Raw genomic sequence first — 13,172 nt, forward strand, 5'->3', positions numbered from 1 at the left:
TGACTAAAAAGATTCAGCAGAGGTTATTTTACCTTTTAGCCCAAACTGAGATAAAATAAAATTATTGAAGTGCTGTTTTTCTTAGAAATCAGGTATATGTATACGTAAATCTAAAAATATAACTTCTTTTAAAATGGCTTTCTTTAAAGTAGCTGAGTTTTTCAACTCATTTGACTGAAATTACACTCCTGGGCAGCTGTACAAAATCCATCACTGGTACCGATTGCAGGTTCTTATAAAGTTTTCTGCTTTCTGCCTGGTTGTGTCTGTTCTTGAACAGGTAGTATAATGCAAGAATGCTTCAAAGAGTTAGATTTGTGCATATTATAATCTGTTGAAGATTAGAGCAGAGAAGCACAGCAGGAATGTGTGAATGTTTTGATTCAAAACACAGGTCATAAGTCAAAGTTTGTTACTAGCCATGACAGCATCTCTTTCTGAATGAATCTTTAGGAATTATAATTAGGACAACTCTTTAAAAATGTGTTGCTTACCTTAATAGAATTAGTATGCATCATCCATAAGCCTTCATGTAGGGTACTTGTAGGTTGTTCTGCTCTGCCATGAAATCTAAATGTCATCTGTGGATAGTTGGTTGGAAGATTTGAATTGACTTCTATTAACTCTTTTTCAATATTTGACATTTCTGTAGTGCATGTTCTTGCTTTGTATAGTACTTAGCCAACTTAGAGTTGTATTTTGGTCAACGATGTAAATCTTGTGAGAATTTATTTACTTTGGTATTAGAGTGCAAATCTCAATCTTTTGCAGTCTCACATGGTACAGTGGGTGTATGTACTTCCAAAGTGTTTACTGGTTTTAAAATTTGTTCACATTCTAACAATATTCCTCATTATATGTAGAAGGAATCTCTCTCAATGCAGTACCAAAATAATAATGATTTTCTAAATGCACTCACTATAGGTAGTAGACCACGGTAGGAATTATGTACCTATTTGAAATTCAGGGGTGCATAACGGTTTCACAAGACAGTGCAATGGCTGGGAATATCAAAAACATGTTTAGTATTTTCTTTGACAAGGAGGTTCTTATTCAGCAGGAGCGATTGTATAGCAATATAGTTTAACTTCCCCCTGAAAATTATGTAAATTAATTGTGCAAGCTCGTGATTAGAGCCAGGTTGAAAAGGGGACAAACTAGATGTTTTCAGCAAGTAACAGTTGGATTCTTGTGACTTCTAAAATATCTAAACCATTCTCTTTTGGAAGATACTGGTCAGTAATCTGATGCTCTGAATCAAAGCTCTTTAGCACCATTTCATGGGTGATCTACATTTTCTGATATCTGATTTCCAGACCCCTTTCCTCCCCCCACACTTTGTCTGACATCTTATGAAATGTTGATATATATAATTTTTTTTTTTTTTTTTAATTTTCTCTCCCGTTTTAGGATGCAATTCGAAGCCACAGTGAGTCAGGTAAGGTTTCCGTACATAAAATAGTTAGAATTCTTTCTTTTACTCTACATTTATTTTCTCTTGTTCATAATTTCCTGTTTTGTTTTTGTGTATTAAGCTTCACCGTCAGCTCTGTCTGGAAGTCCCAACAATATAAGCCCAACTGGCTGGTCTCAATCCAAAACCCCAGTGCCAGCCCAAAGAGAGAGGGCTCCTGGATCCAACACACAAGAAAAAAACAAAATTGTAAGCACTGTAGTATTTGTTCTTCTTTGAGTGATTGCTCGTGCGTATGCCACAGTAGGTGTGTGTGCTCGCCACGTGCACTGGTTCCAGAAGTTTTTCCCCTAGTAGTACCTGTAAGGGAGCACCCTAGCAACCCTTGGAGTGGGGGCTGATGAAGTGGGCATTCACCCACGAAAGCTTATGCTCCAATACTTCTGTTAATCTTAAAGGTGCCACAGGACCCTCTGTTGCTTTTTACAGATTCAGACTAACACGGCTACCCCTCTGATACTTGTAGCTAGTTAGTTGTTTAGTTTAGTAAGAGGCCTCGTGCCCCAGGTTTTAAGTCTTGTGACACTTGTAGGCAATCTATGCCACTGAGTGATCCACACGCGGACTGTCTATGCTGTTTGGGGGAAACCCATCTCCGTGATCGCTGCAAGGTTTGCAAGTCATTTAAGCTTCAGACCAAGAGAGAAAGGGACATTAGGCTACGGGCTATTCTGATGGAGTCGGTGCTGACCCCGGCTCCGGTGCACCACTCCAAGTCGGCACTGGGCACCGCAGTGTCAGTGTGCGGCGACCCTTCTGCACCATGGACTAGTTGGTACCTCTCCTTGTCCACGGGGCATGCCAAGAAGGCTAGAAAGAGGCCTCCTTCACCGCGGCACCGGAGTAAACCCAGAACAGAGGCTAGACCCATGTTGGGCAGTCCTTGATCCCCATAGGCCTCCAACTCAAGTCAAGCGGAGTAGCCCGGCCTATTCAGAGCAGGCCTCCCCAGATGTCCGGAGGCCCTGCAGGCGGCCCGTGATGTTATGTCCATGCCAGTACCAGGAGCAACGTCCATGTTGGCCCCATGCTCCAGAGGCAAGCTGCCTCTTGGATCTCCGCAGTCACCCCTGGCTTAGTACCGCTCTTGGTCAAGGGAATGTTCCCAACGCCGTTCGCTGCCCAGCGACCGTTCAGGGCAAAGTCCACGTGGATCGCCCTCGACACCCACCAAGCTGTCTGGTTGAGTTCCCTCTCCAGACCTCTGAGGAAGGAGTTGGTGGGACGTACATCCTCGGCACCATGCCCGGAGACCGACCAGGTGGTGGACCCTCCGATGCCAGTGGACACACAAAGTCCCGTGCTGGCCTCCTCACCCTCCCCGGATGAGGCGATTATGGCTCCTCCTTCCTCCATCCCGCAGGAAGACTTTAGGGCCCACCAAGAACTCTTAAAAAGGGTGGCATCAAGCCTCCACCTCCAAGCAGGGGAGATGGAGGAGCCCTCGGACTCCCTGTTTAATGTATTGTGTTCCTCGGCACTGGGCAGGGTGGCCTTACCTCTCCACGAATGGTGGCAAAAATTTCAGATGCCCTGTGGGAAACCCTAGCCTCATTGGCCCCCATCTCTAAGAAAGTGGAACACAAGTACTTTGTACCCACCAAGGGGCATGAATACGTATACACCCACACTGCTCCTAACTCCCTGGTGGTAGAGTTGGTCAACCACAGGGAACGGCAGGGCCAACCAACTCCTACCCCAAAAAATAAAGATTCAAGTAGGCTGGACTCATTTGGAAGAAAAATGTATTTGTCCTCGAGCTTCCAGTTACAGGTGGCAAATGCCCAGGCTCTCCTGGGCCGGTATGAGTTCAGTCTGTGGGACTCCCTGCCCAAGTTCGAGGACTCCCTCCAGAAGGAGTCCAAAGCGCTGGTGGAGGAGGGCACAGCAGCTGCCAGGGCAACCCTGCAGGGAGCTTTGGATGTAGCAGACACGGCCGCGCGGTCCATGGCCTCTGCGGTGTCCATGAGAAGGGCTTCGTGGCTCCTGCTCTCTGGGCTGTACAGCGAGGCGCAGACCTCCCTGCAGGACCTCCCGTTTGGTCATGGTGCAAACGTATTACTTTAAATTATGCACCAAGTGTAGTGTTCATGTGTTGTTAACAATTCAGAGCTGCTGTGTTCAGTTTTAGGGGGAAAAAAGATTTGGAATCAGGAATGCATTTTTCATTCTGCTATACACTTTAAGATGCGTGAAATAAGAGGATTAAATCACTTTGTAGCATCCTTTTAAATGTAAGGGATGTCAGTCTGGTGTAAAAGGTGATTCACCATAGAGCTGTTATTTTAACATGAAAGGGCAATTTGAATTATTTTGAATTAGGAGGTAGTGATCTTGTAGTTTTAGGTCCTGATCTGGGACTTGGGAGATATGGGTTCAGTTCCTGGCTTTGCCACAGATTTCCTTTGTAACCATGGACAAGTCCCTTGGTCCTCCTTTTTCATATCTCAGTGTTGCTGAGGATTCATTGACGCTTGTGAGGTACTCAGATATGGCAGTGAAGGTCTTATCTAGATGTATGTATTTTGTACACTTCCTAATCAATGCTTTTCTACTTGTGCTGGTTGTGGTCTTTGGGTACTTTTCCTTAACAGTTGCTGGAGACACTGTCAGTACCTTAAGTATCTTTAAAAAAAAAAAAAAAAAAAAAAAATGGTGGTCCAATTTCAAATTGTCCAGGAACAGATTGCAATAAAGAAGATAACTAGATATGTATTTTTGTCAATAGCTTCAGCAAAATATTGACCAGTGGATGATATGCACCTAAATGACTTACATGCTTTGGAAAATAAGTCCTATTGAAATGGAACTTGTGCTTCTAAGTCACTTAGGGGCTTCTAAAAATGCCACTCTAGTATTCTGTCATTTACCGTGGGCAATGGGCAGGGCTGTACCAAATTCACGTCCATGAAAAATGCGTCATGGACCGTGAAATCTGGTCTCCCCCATGAAATCTAGTCTTTTGTGTACTTTTACCCAATATTATACAGATTGCATGGGGAGACCAGCGTTTCTCAAAATGGGGCTTCCTACTCAAAAAAGGGTTTTGTGTGTGTGTGTGTGGGGGGAGGGGGTCGCAAGGTTATTGTAGGGGGGTTGTGGTATTGCTACTCTTACTTCTGCGCTGCCTTCAGAGTTGGGTGGCCGGAGAACGGCAGCTGCTGGCCAGGTGCCCAGATTTGAAGGCAATACAATACAATACCATGCCAATACCATACCATGCCACCCTTTCTGCTATGCTGCTGCCTTCAGAGTTGGGTCAGGACCCCATCAATTACAACACTGTGAAAATTCAGATTTAAATATCTGAAATCATGAAATTTATGATTTTTAAAATCCTATGACCGTGAAATTGACCAAAATGGACCACGAATTTGGTAGGGCCCTAGCAATGGGTGCCTTTAGAAATGCATTTAATAAATATTTACCTTTTATTCAGGAGTACTTTTAATCAGTAGCTGCTCTTATAATTTTTAAGAAGTTGATAGGGTCTGTAAACATTACATTACATTTCATTAATTTAAAAAAAATTCTTTACTCAATTGTCTTTGAAGATCTAATATCACAATTCTGCTTTCCCCTTGCAACAGTTGATAACATAAGCAGCCAAAATCATCCAGGTAAATGTTGTCTACCTGTTTTTGGTTTTGAGGTTATCAACTGCTGTAAGAGGAACATTGAATCCTGAAATGGGTCCTGCAAAGAAAATGGAGGAACAAACTGGTATGTGTTAGAATACAAGATAACATATTGGCAATTATCTTTGCATTTAGTCAAAGGTCACACACACTGTTGCAGTTCTACAGTTCATCTTTTTAAGACAATATGAATCAAGTTGAGTATATTTTTAGGTGTAATCCTTGAAACATATTGTCCAGGCAGCTAGCCATGTTAACACTTAGGAGAGCTGTCCAAATGGTTGACATGCTTGTGCCTTAAATATGTATTTGTGTTCCAGAGGCCTCGTGGACAGAGAGATTCAAGTTATTATTGGGAAATAGAAGCAAGTGAAGTTATGCTCTCGACCAGAATAGGGTCAGGTTCTTTTGGAACGGTTTACAAAGGCAAATGGCATGGTAAGTACTAAACACTTAGTTTTGTATTTTTTTAAATGTTGATACTGTAAAATAGCAGCTATCCAGACAAAGAGAAACTCTGTAATAACACTCTGCACTTTTAGTACTTTTGGTCTGTTGATGTGCACAAAACATAAATTTTCTTGTTTAGTAACTGGTGATACTGAGGCACAGTAAAGTCATGACTTTTCCATGGTCATGTAGCAAGTCCATGGCAGAACTGAGAGTAGAATCCAAATCTCACAACTCCATCGTGTGTTCAATATGCTAGAACAGACTTGCCTTATTTTCTTCAATCTAATATGCGATACAATAACTTTTTTCCTGAAAAGAATATTTAGTTGTTAGCAATGGAGTTTGTATTAAGAAATTACATATCCTGATGCTAAAGACACTAATCTAAATGAATTTTCACCTACTGAATTTTAATTAGCTTAGTCATCTTGGTGATCTCAGAGAAAGGAAACAAGCATGTATGGAATGGAATTTGGATATGGATGGGAAAATATCTGTTTACATGAGTTTTACTATATGGTGCATAAAAATAGCTACAGTACTTGTAATTGCCAAGTCAATTTAGATCTCAAATGTAGGGTTTGTGTTTAAACAATAATAATAATAATAATAATAATGGAAAAAAAAGCCTAAGATCAAGAGCAATTTTTCCATAGTTAAAAGAAAAATTAGATTGAAAATATTTTTAAAGGAAAAATATTCTCTGTATATTTTACAGCTCAAATGTTGCATCATCATAAATAAGGACTGGACAGTTAAACTGTATAGCAGTTGGTTATAAATAATTAAACTGATTAATTTTCATTGTCCAATTCAAGTGAAATATAGAAACAAACCATTATAACTGGAGAAAGTCAATTTTTAAAATGTCCTTCAATGTAAAATTTTATGAAGAATCTTTTTTGTTTTTGTTTTTTACCTGACATATGCCCTTTACTGAGTTACTTCATTCACCAGATTTTCAGGAAGTTTGGTTTTGTGATTATAAACCTTAAATATATATGTTACGTGTGCACAATACAGGTAAAGTTGTACATGAAGTCCATTATATAACAATAAATGGTTGTGTGTATGCTCATCAACTAATGGGGTCTCACTTGTGCTAGCTGCATGAGAAAATTTGCCCTATTTTTAATAGATCTTTTCAACTATACTAAATAGTAACAAAATGACTTTTCTCTTCAGTTATATATAAGTAAAAGTTAAATCTAGTGAAATACAACAGAAGTCACTATGTAGGATCCAGTTTGGTTCTAACTTATGTTTGTCAGTGAAATCAAAATCAGCCTTGTGTACTTGACTTAGGTCTGATTTGCGGTGTGTCACTGACTTTGTTAAACAACAGCTTTCTGGGAGAGCATATTTTGGCACACATCCTTTTTAATGCAGTTAAATATTGTGATCTTAAATCATTAAGATGGGTTATTTTCCTTTGAATCTTTTTTCTGTGTAGGTTTGAGGAAACAGTAACACGGGCCTCTCTGTCAAACTGTTTTGATAGTATAATCATTGTACTAAAAGCTTCCAAGCGGGAGCTAAATAAAAGGAGACAAAATGGGGAGATTGCTGTAACCTAAATCATGTTTCCAGAACAAGCTAGAGGCACCATAAGCGTTGCTGATTTGTTCAAGAATAGGGGTATGATGATTTGGGGAATCTGTACAATTTATGAATTCTGGTTGATATTAACGAAGTTGTTTATAAAATTGCTGCATCAGGGAGTGCCTCTATTTGGCTGTGGCATCTACCACTTGCTGACATGGGCTGAAGCATCCACGTACCAGACAAAGGACTATGGAGAGTCAATAAACTTAAATATCTGTACTCTGATTGAACCGTTGGCATACTATGGAGATTAGCTGGAGCTGGGAGAAGATACTCCAACTTGTCTTTAGCATCTGCTGAAGTGGAGAGTGAGGAAGAAAAATTAGCAACAGAACAAAGCAACTGGTGGGGAAGGGTAGGAGGACATCTACATTTGAGAGCCTCACTGCTTTGGACAGGCGAGGAGAAAAGAGAGGCATACTTTCATAGCAGGGTTGCCCTGTTTAGTTATGGAGCTGCCATGCTCAGAGAAAACTAGCTGAGCTGAAAGACTCCCATGCTTCAGAAGAAAAGTTGAGAGCTGCTGGGGAAGTATCCTGGGGACCCCAAACGACTGCCCAAGCCTAAAAAACTCTCAAGAGTGGTGAGGAAACTGAGGCAGGAGAAATGTGTATTCCATCTAGATTTGTGTTAACTTATGTTGTTAAGGAAAGAACAATGGTGTGTTAGATAGATTTGGCACAAGATTCTGTGTGTCTGCTGGCTTTAACTTTGCATGGGCCTAAAGAGGTAAACTGTAAATCCTGAGTGCTCACACAGCTCAGGTTCTGGCAGAGCATGTGTTTAAGCTACAGTACAGACTCTTGGAAGATGGTGCTATAATAGAGGATCTGCATCTTGAGAATGTTCGTAGAGACTCCAAGCCAGGATGGTGGCTGGACTGTGTTGAGATTCTGGAGGCTTAAAGCACCCAGGGCCCGCAATCCAAAGCAGGTGCTCACATTCAAGTTAATTTGAATTCACTTTTCAAGTAATATTTTGCAATATGCTGTATCAAACGGTTAAAAAACTGATGCACTATTATGCTTCATTTGCCACTAACTGTAATTCAAACATTAAAATCATGGTTTATTCTGCTGTTCTCTAGACATTAATTTTGAGGGGATGAAAGTCTAATGCTATTAGTTTAAAAGAGGAGATATTTTTCTGTTCTAAAACTGGGAAGAAGGAAGAGAAATGAGAATTTGGGTTCCTGATGGAAATCTGTTGAATACAGTGGATACAGTGCTTGAAACAAAGTGCTGAGGATGCATTTCTCCCCAAATAGCTCTTATTTAGGAAAAACAGCTTAATTGGTTCCCCCTAGATTAATAACTAAACTGTTTATACCTTCAGATTTCAGTATGTTGTACAGTGGCCTTTGTTTAATATCACACATGTGATCCCATCAGCCAGTTACTAGCCATTTAATAATGAAAAAACCTTTTCAGGTAGTTAGAAAAATGATTGATCTTTTATTTGGGGTTACATGATACCATCTCCACCAAATTAATTGTATGAAAATACAAAAGTCTGTTTTGTCTGTGGACCTCCTGGTGTACAAATTACCAAAGATGTATTGTGCAGAAATTTCAGAATTTTTAAGTGTAGAGATAATGCTCCTCTAAAAGACTGTTACAGTGTTGTTGGTAACCTTTTATGTTAAATGTATTTGCAGGAGATGTAGCAGTAAAGATATTAAAGGTTGTAAATCCAACCCCAGAACAGTTTCAGGCCTTCAGAAATGAAGTGGCTGTATTAAGGTGAGCTGATAACATGGATTTGCATAATTTTACATTTACTAATTTTAACGCATTTTTGACTCTTCCAAAAGTGAATGTCACAGGTTGAATTAATTTTCTGTATAGTGTTTCCTGTATGAACTGTAAATTTACTGTCTTTTGAGTGCCACCTTATCACATGGTGCAGGATAATAGAGGTACTGATCAGTTTTGAGACCTTTATAATTTTTAATACCTCATTCATTATCTGTTGAACTCTTCTTTCTAAGCTAAATAGTATTAACATTTGTAATCCCTTGTCATATATGAACCTTGCCATAATTTTGTTGCCATTCTCTGGAACTCTTGAATCTCATCACCTTTTAGGTAAGGTGATGGATACTGGACAGAATATTTGAGATTAAGGTGTGCCTTTTTATTATAACGTCATAATATTTTTTTGTACTTTTAAAATCCATTCCCTAGTCAACTCAGGAAACCTCTTTGCTTTAATTACTGTCTCTGCAGTGTATAATAATTAAGAGCCATTTTATGTATATGGGAATAGCTTTTTTTGTCTCCATTTAATTATTTTACACTACACAAGTTAAATTTGTCTGCCATCATGCTGCATAATGCTCCACTGTATTTAAATCTGTCATTTTTTCATGTCTCCATAGTCTTTTCTGTGAACCAGAACAATTTAATGTCATCTGCAAACTGCAGCTTGACCTTTTGATACCATTTCAATTAACCTTTCCAAAGTACTTTAACATAGAAGAGAGGGATAATTTACCTTTACGGAAGCTATTGTAGTTTGATTCTGTCATGTTATACTTAAGTATTGTATTAATCTGTCTTTACTTGAACTCTGAAATAACTTTCTTGAAACTAAGAAGAAACATTTTAAAGTTAATAATTGTTTTTTTGTTTTTTTTTATAAAAACATGCCTGCTAACTTTCCTGTTTTTAAGAGGTAATTGTGATATGTTGTTTTCTAAAAATAACATCTTGCACACATGCATCCACATGCTCCTCAAATAATTTTGTTAAACTCTAGATCTAAATACTTTGATGTCTCCCTAGCCAAGAGTACATTTCAGGGAACTTTACAAATGTCTAAAAGAAGATGTTTGTTTTTTTCCTTTCCACTTCTTCCATTAGGAAGACCCGGCATGTTAATATTTTGCTGTTCATGGGCTACATGACTAAAGACAATCTGGCTATTGTTACGCAGTGGTGTGAAGGGAGCAGTCTGTATAAGCACCTGCATGTACAAGAGACCAAGTTCCAAATGTTCCAGCTCATTGATATTGCCCGACAGACAGCACAAGGAATGGAGTGAGTAGGATTAGAAATTGTCTATTCTGATCTGCCGATCTTCTTCAGGAGCAACTAATACATACAAGAAACATTGTCTTAATGTATAATATATATTAACATGATACCAAACCCTCAAAGAGTTACAGTAGAACCTCAGAGTTTCGAACAGTTCAGGAATGGAGGTTGTTCGTAACTCTGAACAAAACATTATGGTGGTTCTTTCAAAAGTTTTCAACTGAACATTGACTTAATACAAATTTGAAACTTTACTATGTAGAAGAAAAATGCTGCTTTCCCTTTATTTTATTTTTTTTAGTAATTTACGTTTAACACAATACTGTACTGTAGTTGCTCTTTTTTTGGGTCACTGCTGCTTGATTGTGTACTTCCGGCTCCAAATGAGGGGTGTGTGGTTGACTGCTCAGTTCGTAACTCTGAGGCTCTACGGTATACAAATTATTAGGGAAGATAATGTTGACTGGGGACTGAAAGACTGAATAACATTTCTGAAATTGTAATGTTTAAGAGCTTCTTAAAAATACAATTAAAAATCCTTCTGGTCATATAATTTTAAAATGTAAATTTGTATTATACACAAAAAATTAGAGAAAAATAGTATGTAATCAAAGACAGTATCTTAATGTATATGCACAAGAGGATTGAATTAAGGTTGCATTGGAAATCTTAATTCTGGCATTTCCTAATGTTTGAGTGCCCGATTCTGCAAATTTAATATTTTTCTAATGTAGGTTCTTTTTTTTTTTTTTTTTTTTTTGTAATATCCAAGGCTTTTAAAAAAGCGAACTGAAAAAACAAAGTCCACCATGTGGCATTATATTGATACATGTGTGTGTTCTCAGCAGCGGTGGAACTTTTAGATCTACCACTCAGATCTCTGCCACTTGAGCTAATGGAGTAACTAGTAGCAGTAATAGGTTCTCCTCTATGTACACTAGCACTGGAGGAGGTGGAGCACAGGCTTTGCCATGAGGTTTCACAGATATTTGCTGACACCAAAGGAAATTGTTTCTAGTAGTCAGAGACTCTTCTACCCCATCCCCTCCAGCCTGTGCCTGTCCTGTCTCTGTCCCACCTCAGTCCATTCTGTTTGCCTAACCAGTCCACACTTCTCATGCTTCTCGTCCCAGTATGGTTACCCAGCCAGTCCTAGTCTCCCTGTGTGGGTTCTATTGAAAATCAAATACTTTTCTATATATAAAAATGGATCTTAAACTAGTAACCCTTTATGTAATAAAAATTAACAAGTTAAATTGATTTTAAAAACAAAGTGAAATATATTTACAGTTTTTGCTAGGCATATAGTTGTAAATTTTGGCTCAGAATAAATTTTAAAACTAAATTGTAAGCAACTAAAATAATTAATATCGAAAACCCCTGCAGTTTCTTATATATTTACAGTGGTGCCAGTATGCCTTTATAATTATCTGTCAGCATGGATTGCAGGAAGATTACAGTAAGTCTAAAAATTCTTGACAATGCTGTGTGAGTTTTAGATAATCTTTTCTTTCTTGCTCTTAAATCTGAGACACCAGATAACAATGTCATACAGCTTTTCAGAGATGGGAGCAGTTCAAATATTACACACATCGCTAATTACAAACTTATTGAAAATGTTTGTTTTGCTTTGCAGAGAAGAAGCTGGAAGATATAGTTTAACCTTTAGTTTATCGGCAGACAATTTTAAGCTGATTTCAACCTCACTAGTGTAATTTTGGGTTGATGTAGGTTAATGGAATGCAATATTAGTAAAGATAATTTTACATTAGTGGTGAGTTGCATCCCTTTCTATGGCGGTTCTAAAAGAAAAGATACTGACCAATTCATGTGGAAAGGAATGATACAGTTCTTTAGTATTTTCTCATAATTGAAGGCAAATGTTGATACATAAACAGCAAATGGAGCATAAGCATAAAAATAGCTTTATGAAGAACCTACAGAAATGGTTATTTTCTCTTTTTAGTCTTGTGGACTGGTAAAATTAAATACACGCTATCAAGCCAAAGGGCATTTAGCACCAAGTTTTAAGTTTAGAACAAGTTGAACTATGTCCCTAAAACACTTAGTGGTAAAATTTTATAATTTATTCAGGTAGCTTTTGTAAAAAAATGTATTTAGACTAATTTTGGTTTGCCAAATTAGTATGTATAAATACATAACAATGGATATATTTTTAAAACTTTTTTTTCTTTTCACAGCTATTTACATGCAAAGAATATCATCCACAGAGACATGAAATCAAATAGTATCCTTTCTCTAATTAGTCAAATTTTCTTTAACTGTTTAAATTGGTATCAGACTGATGACTGAATATAAATACTGTGAAGGTCTTTCTGTGAAATTGAAACATCCTAGTTAAAATTACAACAATTTAAAAGCAAACCAAACTAAAACCAGGTAAAGATGTATGGAATATATATTTATACACTTACTCTTTCGTACCTGTGTTCATATGCAATCTTGGGATGCAAACCTTATCTATTTTAATCTAATTGACTGACTTCCAATATATGTCCAGCATCAAAAGATTATTTAGGACAGAAGTTAGGCTCTTCTTTTGATTACTTTCATATGGGATTAGATGACCAAAACCACAAAAAAAGATGGAAACTTTTGGAAACTGAGCCAAAAATTTTCTTGATTCTAAAATTGGGAAAGGAAAATGTATAATGAACTCGACTAATATGTTCCTAGCAGCATACCTATTGAATAATTCATACTGAATAAAGATTCTACAGTTTCCTTTTGCATGTCACTTTTATTTTCTTGATATGTGAGGCTTATGTGTATGTAATTTTAAAAAAATGTCTATTCTAGGAGCTCAGTTTATGAACTGAATATATGGCAAGTCTCTGGCTTTGAAACTACCAAGCAAAATGCTGACTGAAATTGGCAAAATAACAAACTAAAACTTGCCTCAGAAGAATGTGGGGGAGGGGAGAAACCCTTTTCTTAAAGGGC

At 38.0% G+C, this 13,172-nt stretch overlaps 1 protein-coding gene across 9 annotated transcripts in view; it reads left to right on the plus strand.

Moving 5' to 3' along the window:
- The window catches only part of RAF1 (Raf-1 proto-oncogene, serine/threonine kinase), a 97,120-nt gene that overhangs the window by 53,189 nt on the left and 30,759 nt on the right, over window positions 1-13,172 (plus strand). For all 9 annotated transcript variants that reach the window (XM_054035740.1, XM_054035741.1, XM_054035738.1 and 6 more), the window contains 6 exons: window positions 1,411-1,438; window positions 1,536-1,663; window positions 5,433-5,550; window positions 8,828-8,912; window positions 10,035-10,211; window positions 12,410-12,456. In XM_054035740.1, the coding sequence (XP_053891715.1) occupies window positions 1,411-1,438; window positions 1,536-1,663; window positions 5,433-5,550; window positions 8,828-8,912; window positions 10,035-10,211; window positions 12,410-12,456 (583 nt within the window). The remainder of the gene's footprint in view (window positions 1-1,410; window positions 1,439-1,535; window positions 1,664-5,432; window positions 5,551-8,827; window positions 8,913-10,034; window positions 10,212-12,409; window positions 12,457-13,172) is intronic.

Source organism: Malaclemys terrapin, chromosome 7 (genome assembly GCF_027887155.1).
Source record: "Malaclemys terrapin pileata isolate rMalTer1 chromosome 7, rMalTer1.hap1, whole genome shotgun sequence".
NCBI lineage: Eukaryota > Metazoa > Chordata > Testudines > Emydidae > Malaclemys > Malaclemys terrapin.